Source organism: Chroicocephalus ridibundus, chromosome 15, assembly GCF_963924245.1.
Source record: "Chroicocephalus ridibundus chromosome 15, bChrRid1.1, whole genome shotgun sequence".
NCBI classification, from domain to species: domain Eukaryota; kingdom Metazoa; phylum Chordata; class Aves; order Charadriiformes; family Laridae; genus Chroicocephalus; species Chroicocephalus ridibundus.
This window is the reverse complement of record NC_086298.1, coordinates 2,299,990-2,313,217: the sequence shown is the minus strand read 5'-3', so window position 1 is coordinate 2,313,217 and position 13,228 is coordinate 2,299,990. Positions and strand designations below refer to the sequence as shown.

The 13,228-nt window shown below is 47.7% G+C and overlaps 1 protein-coding gene across 7 annotated transcripts in view; it reads right to left on the bottom strand.

Annotated features, from left to right (window-relative positions):
- The window catches only part of LOC134523637 (discoidin domain-containing receptor 2-like), a 61,664-nt gene that overhangs the window by 8,949 nt on the left and 39,487 nt on the right, over positions 1–13,228 (bottom strand). For all 7 annotated transcript variants that reach the window (XM_063352749.1, XM_063352742.1, XM_063352745.1 and 4 more), the window contains exons 5-12: positions 12,627–12,774; positions 12,312–12,417; positions 9,421–9,607; positions 5,070–5,316; positions 4,013–4,105; positions 3,336–3,493; positions 2,901–3,096; positions 1,450–1,694 (exon numbers count right to left, since the gene is read on the bottom strand). In XM_063352749.1, the coding sequence (XP_063208819.1) occupies positions 1,450–1,694; positions 2,901–3,096; positions 3,336–3,493; positions 4,013–4,105; positions 5,070–5,316; positions 9,421–9,607; positions 12,312–12,417; positions 12,627–12,774 (1,380 nt within the window). The remainder of the gene's footprint in view (positions 1–1,449; positions 1,695–2,900; positions 3,097–3,335; positions 3,494–4,012; positions 4,106–5,069; positions 5,317–9,420; positions 9,608–12,311; positions 12,418–12,626; positions 12,775–13,228) is intronic.

The following is a 13,228-nucleotide window of genomic DNA, read 5'->3' as shown; positions in this document are numbered from 1 at the left end:
GAAAGAGAAGGAAAGTCTGAGTGGAGAAGTGAAGGAAAAAAAAAAAAAAGCAATGAGCCATGTTGCTAGGAGCAAGACTGCACACTGAGCCAGAGAAGTGGAGCAGAGCATATGATGATAACCGGTTTGGTAAGGACTAAGGAGGCGAGAAGGAGGGAAGGGAGAATGTGATGCAGCACATTTGCAAAAGTGAGGGGAAGGGCCTGTGATTTCAGGAATGGAACAGGCTCTGAATCAGTCTCCCAGGCAAATGGAGATGGAGAGCCTGGCTGCTGCTCTTTGACAACACAAAGGAGGAGCAGGAGAAAGCTTTGACAGTTATTAGGACAGGAACAAGAGAGAAGGAGAAACCAGAACCAAAATAACGAGGGGAAAAAAAGCCTCTCTGTTTCACTTTTGGAGCACAGCCCAAGACAGGGCAGGATCCAGGTAACAGCAGAAGGGACCGCACCAACAGCCAGGTGAAGAGGTCGAGGACGCCAGCGCTTTTCCAATACACTGAGTGATCCAGAAAGAAGTGAGGGGGACAGGGAAGGGCCTGGGGTAGGGAAGTGGAGCTGTCAGAAGGCAGGAACTATAAAGATGGGCCCGTCACAGATGAGGAAGCAGTCGGTTAAGGGCTGTGCTCTGCCAAAATGTAGCAGACACGCAGAATTTAAGGCTGCCAATAAGCAAAAGCTGGGAAGGAAAGAGACAGTGGAAGACTGGAAGCAGGTGAGGGGAAGACAGGAACCAGGAATGCTGTGGAAACAAAGCAAGGAGAGTAGAAAAGGCGAGGTGAAAACATTCCCAGCTTGAAAGCAGCTCAAGGAGTAAAGAGAAAGCTTGGTAGATGACAGATGTATGTATCATGCTGCCTGAGGCTTCTGACACAAACTGGGGCTTGGGCAAGCAGCAGTGCTAGAGAACCTGTGAGGCACCACAGTGCTTGGGAAACGTCTGTCTTTGCTTGGGCCAGCGTGCAGAGCCCCTCCAGAACCTCCACTTGCCAATGTGAAAGCTGCTTTTACAGCTAGGATCAATCTGTCTTGGCTAGAGTGGCTGCTATAGTTTTCTAACTCCCATGCGTAAAGGTGGGTGACAGCCACTACATGTCACGAAATCTATGGACAACCATGAAACAGTCCGAATTCCTACCCCCAGGCCTTTTCGGTAGGGTCATAAATGGGGATATAGACAGCTAACTGAAGTAGTCTGCAAAGCTTATCTCTTGAGAAAGACTCACGTGGTCCCAAGCAGCAGCCTCACAGGTGCAGAATGGGGCTCTCTGAAGCCTATCCTAAGGGACAACAGGTTTCCCCAACAGCAAAGACATGTATTCAATAAAATACTGGTATCCAGGTCCCTCAGCCCCCAAACACGAAGCAGAACCACAGAGGCAGCTCAGAAGTTTCACAGTGCCCAGCATCTCCTTTCTGTTGTAGAAAGTGCAGAAGAGAATGGCTGTACCTCTCCAAATTGTCCTTCTCCCAGCTTCTCCTTGAGTCGTAGCTGCTGCCGCGGGAATTCACCCACTGAGATGTCCTTCTTGGTAAGCGAATCCACAGTGAGGGCTGGGACTGCATACATGTTGTTGCCGGTCACACCTTGCAGGTGGACAATATCTGTTTCAGCATAGTGAGGAACATTGTTCTGAAAGCCTTGGTGAGGAGTGGACTTGGTCAGGTCGGGTTCAGCATAGTCCCCACTGCACACTAAGGAGGAACCATAGACAGGTGGAGTCAGCCACACTCCCATAAAACCAGTACGGCCTGGCTTCCACTCCTCTCCATCCCGCAGACCTCCGGGAATTTAGCCTAGCTGCACGCCTACTACCTTGTAGGAAGGTACACCCAAGATGGAGGGCTCTGCTTTGTTTTAACTAGGGCTTAAACCAGAACAAGCTGCACTTCTGCAGACAGCAGAATACCTGTGAGGTGCCAGTGAATTCGTGTTAGAGAGCTGCCTGTTCTGCCCGGTTATGAGAACTAAGGTTCTTGCCCAGACATGGAGGCATGAGTCTGAAGTGATTTCCTGTTTCTGATTCATCCTAAGTATGATCCGTTTCCTTTACCTGACACAGGGATGTTGTCTGCAACATCAAACTTGCTCTGGATTCCCTTCTGCAACAAGAACTGATTGAGGTTTCCATTTTCCACATACTCTGCTAGCATGCCACTCTACCTCTTACAGCTTATTCACATAAATATCACAGGATAACTCTTTATAATTAACTCCCTGGAAGGTCAGAATTACACAGAACATTTGTTCTGCTTCAAATTCACATCCTGACTCAATCTAAATCAATCTTCCTGTGTAGTATAATGCTGGATCTTAGCAACTTGTCAGCACTGCCCTTCCATTCACTAGTCAGCACTGCCATCACCCTGTACAAAATACCGCTGGAAACGTTCCCTTCTGCCTGCGTCCAAAAGCTCCCCAGGGGCTGGAAGCCAGTGCACCATTGACAATTCTCTGCTGCATTTCCCTCTGCTTTTTCTAAGAGAGTTTCCAAGTGGCCTTGCTGCAGGAAGAGGTCCTAAAGGTCTTCTTCACCAGCCAGCCTGGACAGCCCAGGCGTGCTGCAGGCAGCGACTCCACTGCCAAGGGGCTGGTGAAACAAACAGTGTGTGATTGCTAAAACCAGCTCCTAAAAGATGACCTGTCTAACAGATAAATGCAGCCTTCAAAGAGCACAGTAAAAGGCCACCACCCTCTAGTGGGGCTGGTGCTCCATCTGCTAAAGTTACGTGCTAAAATTTTCAGAGCTCCAGAACAATGTCTTAGGTCCCTGGGTTAGTGTTGTATTGCACAGGAGTCGGAGAAGATTACTTAGACACTGAGAAATGGCACATTTTAAAATCTGAGGGAAATAATAAAAGAACAAACACGTAACTGCTGGAGACTGATGATTACATTACCTGAATCCTCTGCACTTTGGGAGAGCTCAGGAAGCTTTTGGAGCAGTGTAGCTGGCTGGTGATATTCCAAATCCAGTGGGAAAGCACGTTCATAGGTGGGATTTGACTGGTGGATCTGGGTCTGGTTGTTGGCAATGGTGTAGCTGTAGAAGGAGAGGCGAACTGTGGCATCCTCCTCCAGGATTCGACGTGGGGCCTGCAGAAGAGAGAAAAAAAAAATGCTGAGCCGATGCTCAGTTGTTAAGTAATGTATTGGCTGCAACCACAGCAATTTCCAGTAACATCTTGGATAGGGCTGGCGTCCTCCCCTGCTGTGGGAACAGGGTTTTAGCTGCTCTATGGAGCTGAGGAAACACTGTTTTTTTCCACTCCGCGATCATTAGGGTTAATACTTGATACTGAACTTGTGTCTGCAGAATAGCCCCATTGTATTACCTTTTCCAACCTTTTTTGAACGTATTGCTTCCAAAGAATAATGATTATAATCATCAGGAGCAGAAGAATAATAGCCACAAGGCAGCCCACGAGGATGGAGGTATTGGAGTCATCTGCTTTCTCTCCTATCCAGGTGCTGGTTACAGAAGATGTGGTTTCTGCAATCACAGAGGTATGAAGAAGAATCTGGAGTTAACAAAGCACAGGTTATCATCTCTGCTAGCTAACTTCCATCATGTCCCTTCGTGCATGTCCCTGGTACAGAAAAGATCTTAGGCAGTTTCCTGAGCATTACCATTAGCAGTGTTCACAGGAAATTCTCATTTTGGAGGTTCATAGCTAAGCATTTTGCAGAGGACTTCTGCAATCAAAGACTGTTCTTAGCATCGTAACAGATTCCTGTGACAGATCCACGATAGAGCAGACAGTTTTCAGAGCTTCACTGGCTGCACATAAGCCCTCAGCCCACTTGCTCTGAGGCACCCCCGGCCAGCCGAGGGAAGAAGAAATAGCTGAGGCTCAGAGGACTGTAAAGTGCAGCTCTGCGCATGAGGGCAATAACCAGGCCGTACCCCAGGTCTCCAGAAATGGAGGGAGAGACCGCGTTAACTAGAATGTCAGCGTGAAATCCCCTGACATTTGAGCCCTTGGCATGGCTAAGTGACAGGATTCCTTACCCCAGGTCCCCTCAGTAACGTTGTACTCTGTTTCCAGGAGATCCGTTGTGCTTGTGGCTACCGTCACAAAATTAGGATTCACGCTCTCCATGTCTGTGGAAGGGAAAGGAAAGTGTCAGTTCCACAGCCTCCCTGCTCCTGCCAACAGTCAGCGCAATCCCAGCCGCTGTCCCTGCCTTCCCCAGCAGTCCTGGGCTGAGACCCCCACGGCAGGTCACGAACAGCGGGAGCAGAGCTACCTGCTCGCTCAGCGCTTCCCAGCACACCCGCGGGAAGGAGCCTCTCCACTGCCCAGCGTGTACTTCCTGACCACAGCAAACTGCCAGTGCAGGCAGGGCCCTTCCCCGGGCTCAGCCGGAGCTTTCCTTTTTTCCATTTTAGCACGATTGTAAGCATAGTCATCCCAGCCCAGGAGCCTGCCTAGTCCCATGCATGACGGGGAGGGCAGCCAGGAGGGGCTGCTGGCAGCAAGGTAAGCAGTAAGCTGCAATCGGAGCACTCCTTCCCCAGGAACCTCCTCTCGCTATAGCTGATTAGGGACCTTTGACTAGGAAGCTACAGCCAGATCATCTCACTGTCAGCAGTGGCAGTTTTTTGCAAGAGTACCTCATGGCACTGACTTCTGCATTGCAGTTAGGACTTGAGAAAAGAAAAGTCAGCCTGTTATTTTTGATAATCTGCTAACTTGATCATCATCTGTACATACGATTAAATTATTTATAACAAAATACTTGGTAAAGAGGAGTAAAAATCAACCCCATAAGCAGCAGGCAGCTGTCTTAGAAAGAAGAAACGCTCATCAGTCCAATTTTTGGTTGCACTGGTTGTGCTTCTGCACATGCGCATCAGTATCAGCCTGAAAAGCGCCCATTGTAGACTGGACTTTTCTGCACCTGCATTGCCCTTCCTGCCTTCTCAGTGCTTCTACTACCTCCTTCCTATCCTGTAGTCCCACAGTGACCTACACTCATGTCAATCCCACATGTCCCGCACCTCCGCACCACCTCTTTTGCTCTCTGTGCATCCCCAGATTTGCTTGACTTGGAGGAATCCTCACCTGACTGGAAGGAAATCTCGCTCATCATCATCCAGGTGTCAGCAAAGTAGAAGCGGCAAAGTATGGCTTTACCTACGCGCTGATTGAGGGGGACAGTCACAAACCTAGCGCTGGGGTTTTTGTCATCTAAGACCGTTGCCACTCCAACAGGTTCGGACTCCCAGTCTGCAATCAGGCGTGGTTTGAACAGACACTCCACCTTCTGGAAGATCTTCACCCCCTTGGAAAACATGTTGTTACAATGCACCTAGGAAGAAGAGAAGAGATCAGACAGGAGGAAGGCTTACTGACACGTACATCAAGCCTCAAGGATCTTCTCTTCATGAAGATTTTCTATTTCTAATATGCCCCTGTATGAATACTCCAAACCCAGAACAAGTGACTTGTTCCCGTATACCTTTGTCCACTTGTAGTGTACAATGAGAACATCTGTGCAAAAAGTGACTCTGAAATAGCTCTTAACTTTACCTGCAAAAGCTACGCTAATGGTCAAGTTTGGGCAAGCTCTTCAAAAGGCTCTTCTAAAGCCTCACAGACCAATTCTCCTTGAACATAAACCCTAACAGGGAAAAGAAAACCACACCTGGGCTGTAGCCTCTTCTAGAAAGCCTTCAGCACCTGCAGTCTAAGCTAATTTCTTCACAAAAAAATGACCAAGCAACACATGCAAGCTGAAGAAGATATCGCTCTGACACATAGCGGCTCTTCTGCTGTGGTTGCTCCTTGAAGACAACTGAGGATCTAACTTTTCTTTACACCATCATGTAAGCCTGCACCTATCAACCTCTTCTGATGGCTCAGTACATCATCAGGTTGTCCCTGCTCCAACAGCACCACTGGCATAGCTAATGAGGCTGGAATATAAAGTCACTAATCACTATGCTGCCCAGCTAACACCTCACTGAAACAAGGGCGGCCTCTCTCACCTGAGTTACAGCTCTACACAGTCCCCTTCTTCAGGCTAAGCAGCTCACAAACTGCTTTCAGGCTAACTTCACACCTCTGTATTTGGGGGGTTTGTTTTACCCTCCCAAGAGCTGGTAGCAACTTCCTCCCTTCCCGATCTTGGGGTGCACCCAAACAAAGCGGCTCTGGCACGGAAGTGACATCTCTCTCTCCCTGGGTTGTGGCACTGCAGATCCATCAACACCAAACACGTGGCACTCTCCTGGGCCTCCAGCACTCCCAAGGAAGCAGGCTTCGCCAAGAGGGACAAGGCATGTAAGGATCCTTTACGATGTTCCACTGTCTGTCCTCAATGCAAATCTTGCCCTGCACCTTTTTAAACAAACATGACGGTGTCAATCCTGCCACACAGTCCCGAGGATCTAGACCACAATATTTTGGCACTGGCCAGTGACCAGGAACCAGAAAGAATAAGGCGACTTCAAGTCTTCAGTATCCCTCAGTCCACTCCATTTTCATAGCCATGGTGGTCTGACCCTCCCTAGTGACTCTAGAAATTATTTCTTAATAACGGTGGAGCATTAGCAACTGTGACGACAACAGTTTCCAAACTAAGTGCAGTTTTGAACCCTATTAATTGCTTGGCCTCTGTGAGGCCTTGCAGTGAATAGCAGTGAAGCAGTAATGAGGACGACAGGCCTGATGAGCAGTAAAAAGACAAAAGAAGGGTATTTGCATATAATTAGGAACAGATGAAGCCTAGACAACGTTATTCAATAAGGAGAAATAGTCATCCATAACAAGGCAGGAAAGCCTGAAGCCTGCAACATACAATTGTGCCGTATTTGGACAGGAGTTGGATATGTTCATATCTTGGACTGCTACAGAGACACTTTCTATTCCAAACACCACCTACTAATGTCCAATTTTATAATATGCAAGCCTAAGTAATTTGGAATGCAGTTGCAATATTTGCTAACATTTATTTTTAATAATTCCTTGGATACTGGGCAAGCTCAGAAAACTGGAATAAAGCTAACAGGTATGAAGATACAAAAAAACCATTTACAAACCACTTAGCCTGTACAAAATAAATGCAAAGCTGAAACAGGCAACGTTCAATAAAGAATGAAGAATAATTTATGCTAATCAATACAGCTTTATAATGAAATACTAAACGAAGCAGCTATTTTTGTGAGCTTATGTGTTTGGTTGATCAGGATGACTGTGTTCACGTGACTGACAATATTTTTATAAGGTATTTGATTTACTCATAACATGTGACTCCAATTAGCATAGTATGAAGTCACGAATTATATTAATTTGATTTAAAATTGTCAACTAGTAAATCTTACAAATTTCAGGGCACAAATCAGGTGCTTTTCTAGCAGGAACATATTCCTAGCTCAAGGTTATTTGCTACCTTTTTCAACGCTCTGAAAGAGACAGCAGCATCACTAGCAATAAAATAAATTAAATGGGGGAAAAAATGAATCAAAGTTTCCTAAAATAATCTGAAGTTTTCAGGACTGACACATTTCAGGGTAGTGAACTCGGGAACAAAATGTAAGTGATGCTTTCTACACTGGACTTTTAGCCTGGACACCAGTAACTTTGAACTGACTTTTAGCGTGATACTGAAATCTTAGTGAACCCTGGCTCCCTACCTGTTGGGCAGAAGGACTAATATGATCACAAGATTCATAAACAAAGAAGAATCATCCAAAAAGCAGGAAAGTGGTACCATTCTTTTACATGGTTTGATGGAAAGTCTTCATTCAGCTCTAGTTTCTATGCCTCTCCAAGAGAGTACTGGCAAAGAAAGGAAGGATTGGAAGATAACTACAGGAACAACCCTGGATCTCACAGGGAAGGCACTGAGAAGTTCAGCCCACTTAGTTTACCGAAGAAAAAAAATTAAGAGAGTGGTTTAATCACAGCGTAGAAGCAGGAAAATTTCTGAGAAGGCAGGACTCATTTTTGCCAGCAAAAACAGGCGAAGAGCCAATGGTTGCAAGTTAAAAATAGACAAAATAAAACTAGGGTAAGTAACCACCAAAACAATTTACTTAAGGATGTGGTGGGTTCCCCTTCATTTGAAATCTCTACAAGAAAAGCCACCAATCCTTTTTAAAAGATTCTGCTGTTTACTACAGACTCGAAGTTCAGTTCATCCTTTTCCTGTGCGTTTAAGTAATTTCCCACAGCACAAGCAAAGACTGAGGCATCCAGAGAAATTTTTGGTAAAAATGGAAGCACAACCATATTCCTTTACCTCAAGGGTCGGGCAGCCCCTAGACAGAAAGTAGCCTACATCTTAAATCCATCTCAGCTGCCTAACCACTGCCTCGGGTGGCTGCTTTTTATTCCTCTAAGCCAAATACTGAAAGGAGCGCGACACGCTGGAGGGAAGGGATGCCACCCAGAGGGACCTGGACAGGCTGGAGAGATGGGCCTGTGCAAACCTCACAAAGTTCAACAAGGCCAAGTGCAGGGTCCTGCACCCGGGTCAGGGCAACCCCAAGCCCAACTCCAGGCTGGGCAGAGAATGGCTTGAGAGCAGCCCTGAGGAGAAGGGCTTGGGGGTGCTGGTGGACGAGAAGTCCAACGTGCCCTGGCAACATGCACTGTCAGCCCAGGTGGCCAACCATATCCTGGGCTGCATCCCCAGCAGCGTGGGCAGCAGGGCGAGTGGGGGATTCTGCCCCTCTGCCCTACTCTGGGGAGAACCCCCTGCAGTGCTGCCTCCAGCTCTGGGACCACCAACAGCAGAAGGACACGGAGCTGTCGGAGCAGGGACAGAGGAGGCCCCGGAGATGCTGGGAGGGCTGGAGCCCCTCTGCTGTGAGAACAGGCTGAGAGCTGGGGGGGTTCAGCCTGGAGAAGAGAAGGCTCCAGGGAGACCTTAGAGCCCCTTCCAGGGGCTCAAGGGGCTCCACGAAAGCTGGGGAGGGACTCTGGATCAGGGAGGGGAACCATAGGACAAGGAGGAATGGTTTTAAAATAAAAGAGAGGAGATTTAGATTAGATCTGAGGAAGAAATTCTTGGCTGTGAGGGTGGTGAGCCCCTGGCCCAGGTTGCCCAGAGAAGCTGTGGCTGCCCCATCCCTGGAGGGGTTCAAGGCCAGGCTGGACGGGGCTTGGAGCAACCTGGGCTGGTGGGAGGTGTCCCTGCCCACGGAAGGGGCATTGGGACCAGATGGTCTCTACAGGTCCTTTCCAACCCAAACCATTCTACGAGCTCTGGAGAGGCGCGTGCTCCTCTGTTTCACCTTTCTACTTTGGCAAACTTGGGACACCTCATGCTCAAGTTCTACCTGCAGTGGACACTCCTGTCAGGCACCTTGTATCCTCCTGCTTTGGAAAGAGGACACAACAGGGCAATCCGGAAGTGCCCAGACCCAAAGCCGGACCCAGGCTGCTGGAGAGGGACAACGCTGACTACCTTCATGGAGGTGAAATTCCGTGGTCGATCAAACTGGAACTCCATTTCAACAGAGCCCGTGCTGAAGCTCTCATTCTTCCAGCCAACATAGTCATAGCCTGGCCACACACGGTACTGGTGGCTCTGCGTGAAATCATCCAGTCCTAGCACACCGTCCGTCAGCTGGCCCAGACCACCGTACAAGTGCCTGGCAAGAAAGAGAACCAACAGTTAGGGAGAATCTAGCCAGGAGAGCTCAGATGTGAAAGCACACAGGTCCTTCAACTGCTACCAGGAAAACATTAGTTTATTTACTCTTAACTCGTCCTGGAGAAGAACTCATTCCCTGTTCTTATGCAACATCACCTTTATTTCGTTCAGCCTGGGCTTTTAAAATCTTTCCCTGCTTGGAAAAATGCAGAAGTTTTTGCATTAATATCAAGCACTAACAGCAAAGCCAAGCTACGAGCAGAGCCTCTTGAGAACAAAAACAGACTACAGAAAATGACCCCGTATGCTCTCCAAACAGCTTTAATTGCAGCATTTCAGCACGGAGCTGCATGGGAAGAACACTGCTCCATCCTGTCCCGGGGGAACCAGTAGGGAAAGTTTTGCAGGCAGGCACAGAAAAGCAGGAAAAGGCAGTGAGACCATGGGCAGCTCACCTAGACACAGCCCGTTCTAACTGGGATCCTTTCTGGCATTGCTCCTCGTGCAAGAGGAGAGCGTTATCAGCTCCCTTTCCAAAGCGGGTCAGACTCTTTGCCCAGGACCCTGCCTCATTCCACGTCCCATCTGAGAGCACAGAGCCCACTATACAGTTTTCCAGCACCGTCCCAGAGCAGAAGATGCCATATGTGGTACGCTCCGGACTCACCTGCCCTTCTGGGAACCATCCCTGCCGCATCCCTTGTTCTACAGCAGGGAAAGTGCAAACAGTTCAGCTGTATTAGTGCCTGAACTTGCTCCCTGGACCCATTTCATGCAGCTGCCTCTGGCAGTGTTTGTAACCCAGGCTGGGCTGCTGCTACGTACACTGAAGCTCTGCAAGTCCATTCCAGGTGAGCTCTCCGTCACTGGAATTTACACAGGTATGCACGCCTTTGAACTCCAAAACAGGATTAACAGCTGGAAGAGGCAGATTCCTGCTTCCAGGCCCGTCAGGTGCATGACCTCGAGGTTAAGGAGTTTGGAAGAGTCCTTGCTCAGCACATTGGGGTTTGTGTCTACATCTGTAGCTCCCTGACACTCCCCAGCAGACCCAGCTCCCTAAGTTACTGCTGGGCAGCTAAGGGTAACACCTACATCTTTCTGCACGTAAAAACCTTTTCTTTTTTTTTTTTTAAATATTCAGTTCCTACTATATTAATGCAGCTTGAAAGCATCAGATATTAACGTTATAAAGGCACTGTAACCCACTATCTTGCAACATCCTACAAGCACTAAGAATGTACTTTCCACCCCATTATTTTAACCTCCAGCATGATAGAACACGAATAACTTTACAAAAATCACCTTTAAGCATAAAAAAAGCTACAGGCAACATTAAACATTTTCAGGAAGGGAATGACAACTGAAACAGGACAAAAAAAAAAAAGCATCTAAAGTCAATGGATGAGACACTGTCACGTCACTTATTAGGCACATTCCTGCACAGGCAGGGATATGCTGCCTCAAGAGGACACCCATGCCCAAGTTTGTCTGAGGTTTCAAGCCACTGAAACACACTCAAATCTGTATTTACAGCAAAGAAAGCGGTCACAGTAAATGTCTGAAAGTTCAGCCGCTTACTTAACATTTCAGATACAGACTCTTAATGAGCTCTCCTTCCTTGAGAGACAGCTATTGAGTAAGCCAGAGACACCTGAAAATGACAACAACATGCCACCCTCCCCAACTAATCTCAGTGATGTGAAAAATTAACAGACCTTGTAAATGAGCTGTCAAAATCCAGTTACTTTAGGCTTTTTGACTCCAAATTGGAAAAGCATCATACCCATCTTTAGAGTGAGTTACCAGCCACCTTCCTCTCATACCACATTGGCAGTGGTGCCTCTGCTGACCTGGAGCTTCTCACAGGGAGTGATGCAGTTTTCCAAGTTGTTTCAAGTCCATCAGAGCTTTGTTTTCAAAAACAATATCTCAAAATCTGTCCAGAGGCTCACAGGTATCAAGTGCAGGCCTAGAGTTCAGGTGTTACGCACTTTCTCGGATGCCCAGTTTACCCTGGAGACCTCCTGCAACAGTTTAAGATGCAGTCTGCTAGAGAATGCATTTCCAATATCAAACTGCAGAAGCAACAAAGGCAGCAAAGAAGGGAAGGACCTTCATCTGCTCCAGGGACACTGGGACGTGTCCAGCCAGCTCTCCCACTCCAAGCTGGGGCAACAGAAGAGTAGCAGTACCTTATGATCTGCAGATTCAACAACAGCTTAAGGCTATACCTGAACCAACAAAGAAATCAGTGCAATGAATACAGTCACAATTAGAGACCAAGAGCGATGAGGGCTTTAAGGCAATCAAACACATCAGGACTGTGCCATCACATCATGTAAAGATGAAAGCTATGAACAAAGACAGCACTTAGCTGTAAAAGGACACACTCTTTAAAGAAGTAACAACAACTTCCAATAACAAAAAAAAAAAATATTTCTTCCCTGCCAGGCTTTGTCAGCTGGGGGAAATGAATCTGATGCATCCTGAGCCCATGCCCTCCTTTAAAAGAGCAACTAACAGCATGTCAAAGGGCCTGAAATAACGAAGCCACGATGCTTTGGAGAACTAAGAGGCTAGCTTGCAGCTCTGGAAATCTCAAAGAAGTGTTTGGGATATAAGATACTAGTGACAAGGTAAGTAGCAAAGAAGAGATAATTTGCACAGTGACCGAGAGAGAACAGGACGACTTCTCCCACCTGCGCTCCTGGTAGCCATCATAGGTCGAGTCATTCAGATAAACGATGGGGAAGCCAGGAGCCGCTATTGTCCCTCCTTCAGGGATGCTATAGGATGCCAAACCATCTAAAAAAAGAAGGCCATATACCTCAGAAATACAGCAGCAGCAGCTTCCATCATCTCTGTCCATATGATCCTTTTATTTATGATGTGGACCAACAGAAGCAGTTCCACAGGCCTGGGATTCCCTCTGCATACATGGGGACGCAGGCGAGCCCCACTCAGCGCTGCTTAAGGACTACTTTCCAGTGACAGGCACGGAAATTGCTACTTACCATACCAGACACAGCCATAGAGCTCCACCCTCATACAGACAGTCATTGGCATCTCCGTCACAGGAATCACCCGGATAAAACGCGCAATGATGGGAGGCCGAAGATCTTTCAAGACCACGTCGTAAGTATCGATGTTGCCTTGGATCACCTGGAGAAGAGAGATCCTTACCAGCAACTTCTCCTTATTGTGCTGTTCATTTGTACAGTGGTATACTTGTACCCTATCATTGGAGACTGGGCATCTTTCCCATTCCGTATCTGCAGAGGATTAGCTGCTGCTGCTCCCCTCCTCCTACCTGGTACATGGCTTACAGGGTGAAGGGTGCTGCCGTTTCACCTCCTGTCCACTGCAGACCCATACCAGGCAGTATTCTGAGGGAGAGGAGAAAGGCAGGTGGGAGATGAACGTACATATGGACTTCACTTTGCAGAAAACTCCAGTAACTAGTATGTAACCCTCTTTCTTCAAGTGAGTTTCCGAGCACTTGCCCTCATCACTAGTTACCTGGTGGAGGGTCCTGATGCCATTTTTCTATGAGCTAACAGAATTCCAGAGATGCTGCAGTGTTTGGGGGATGAAGGTACAAGCGGCTGCAAGGCAG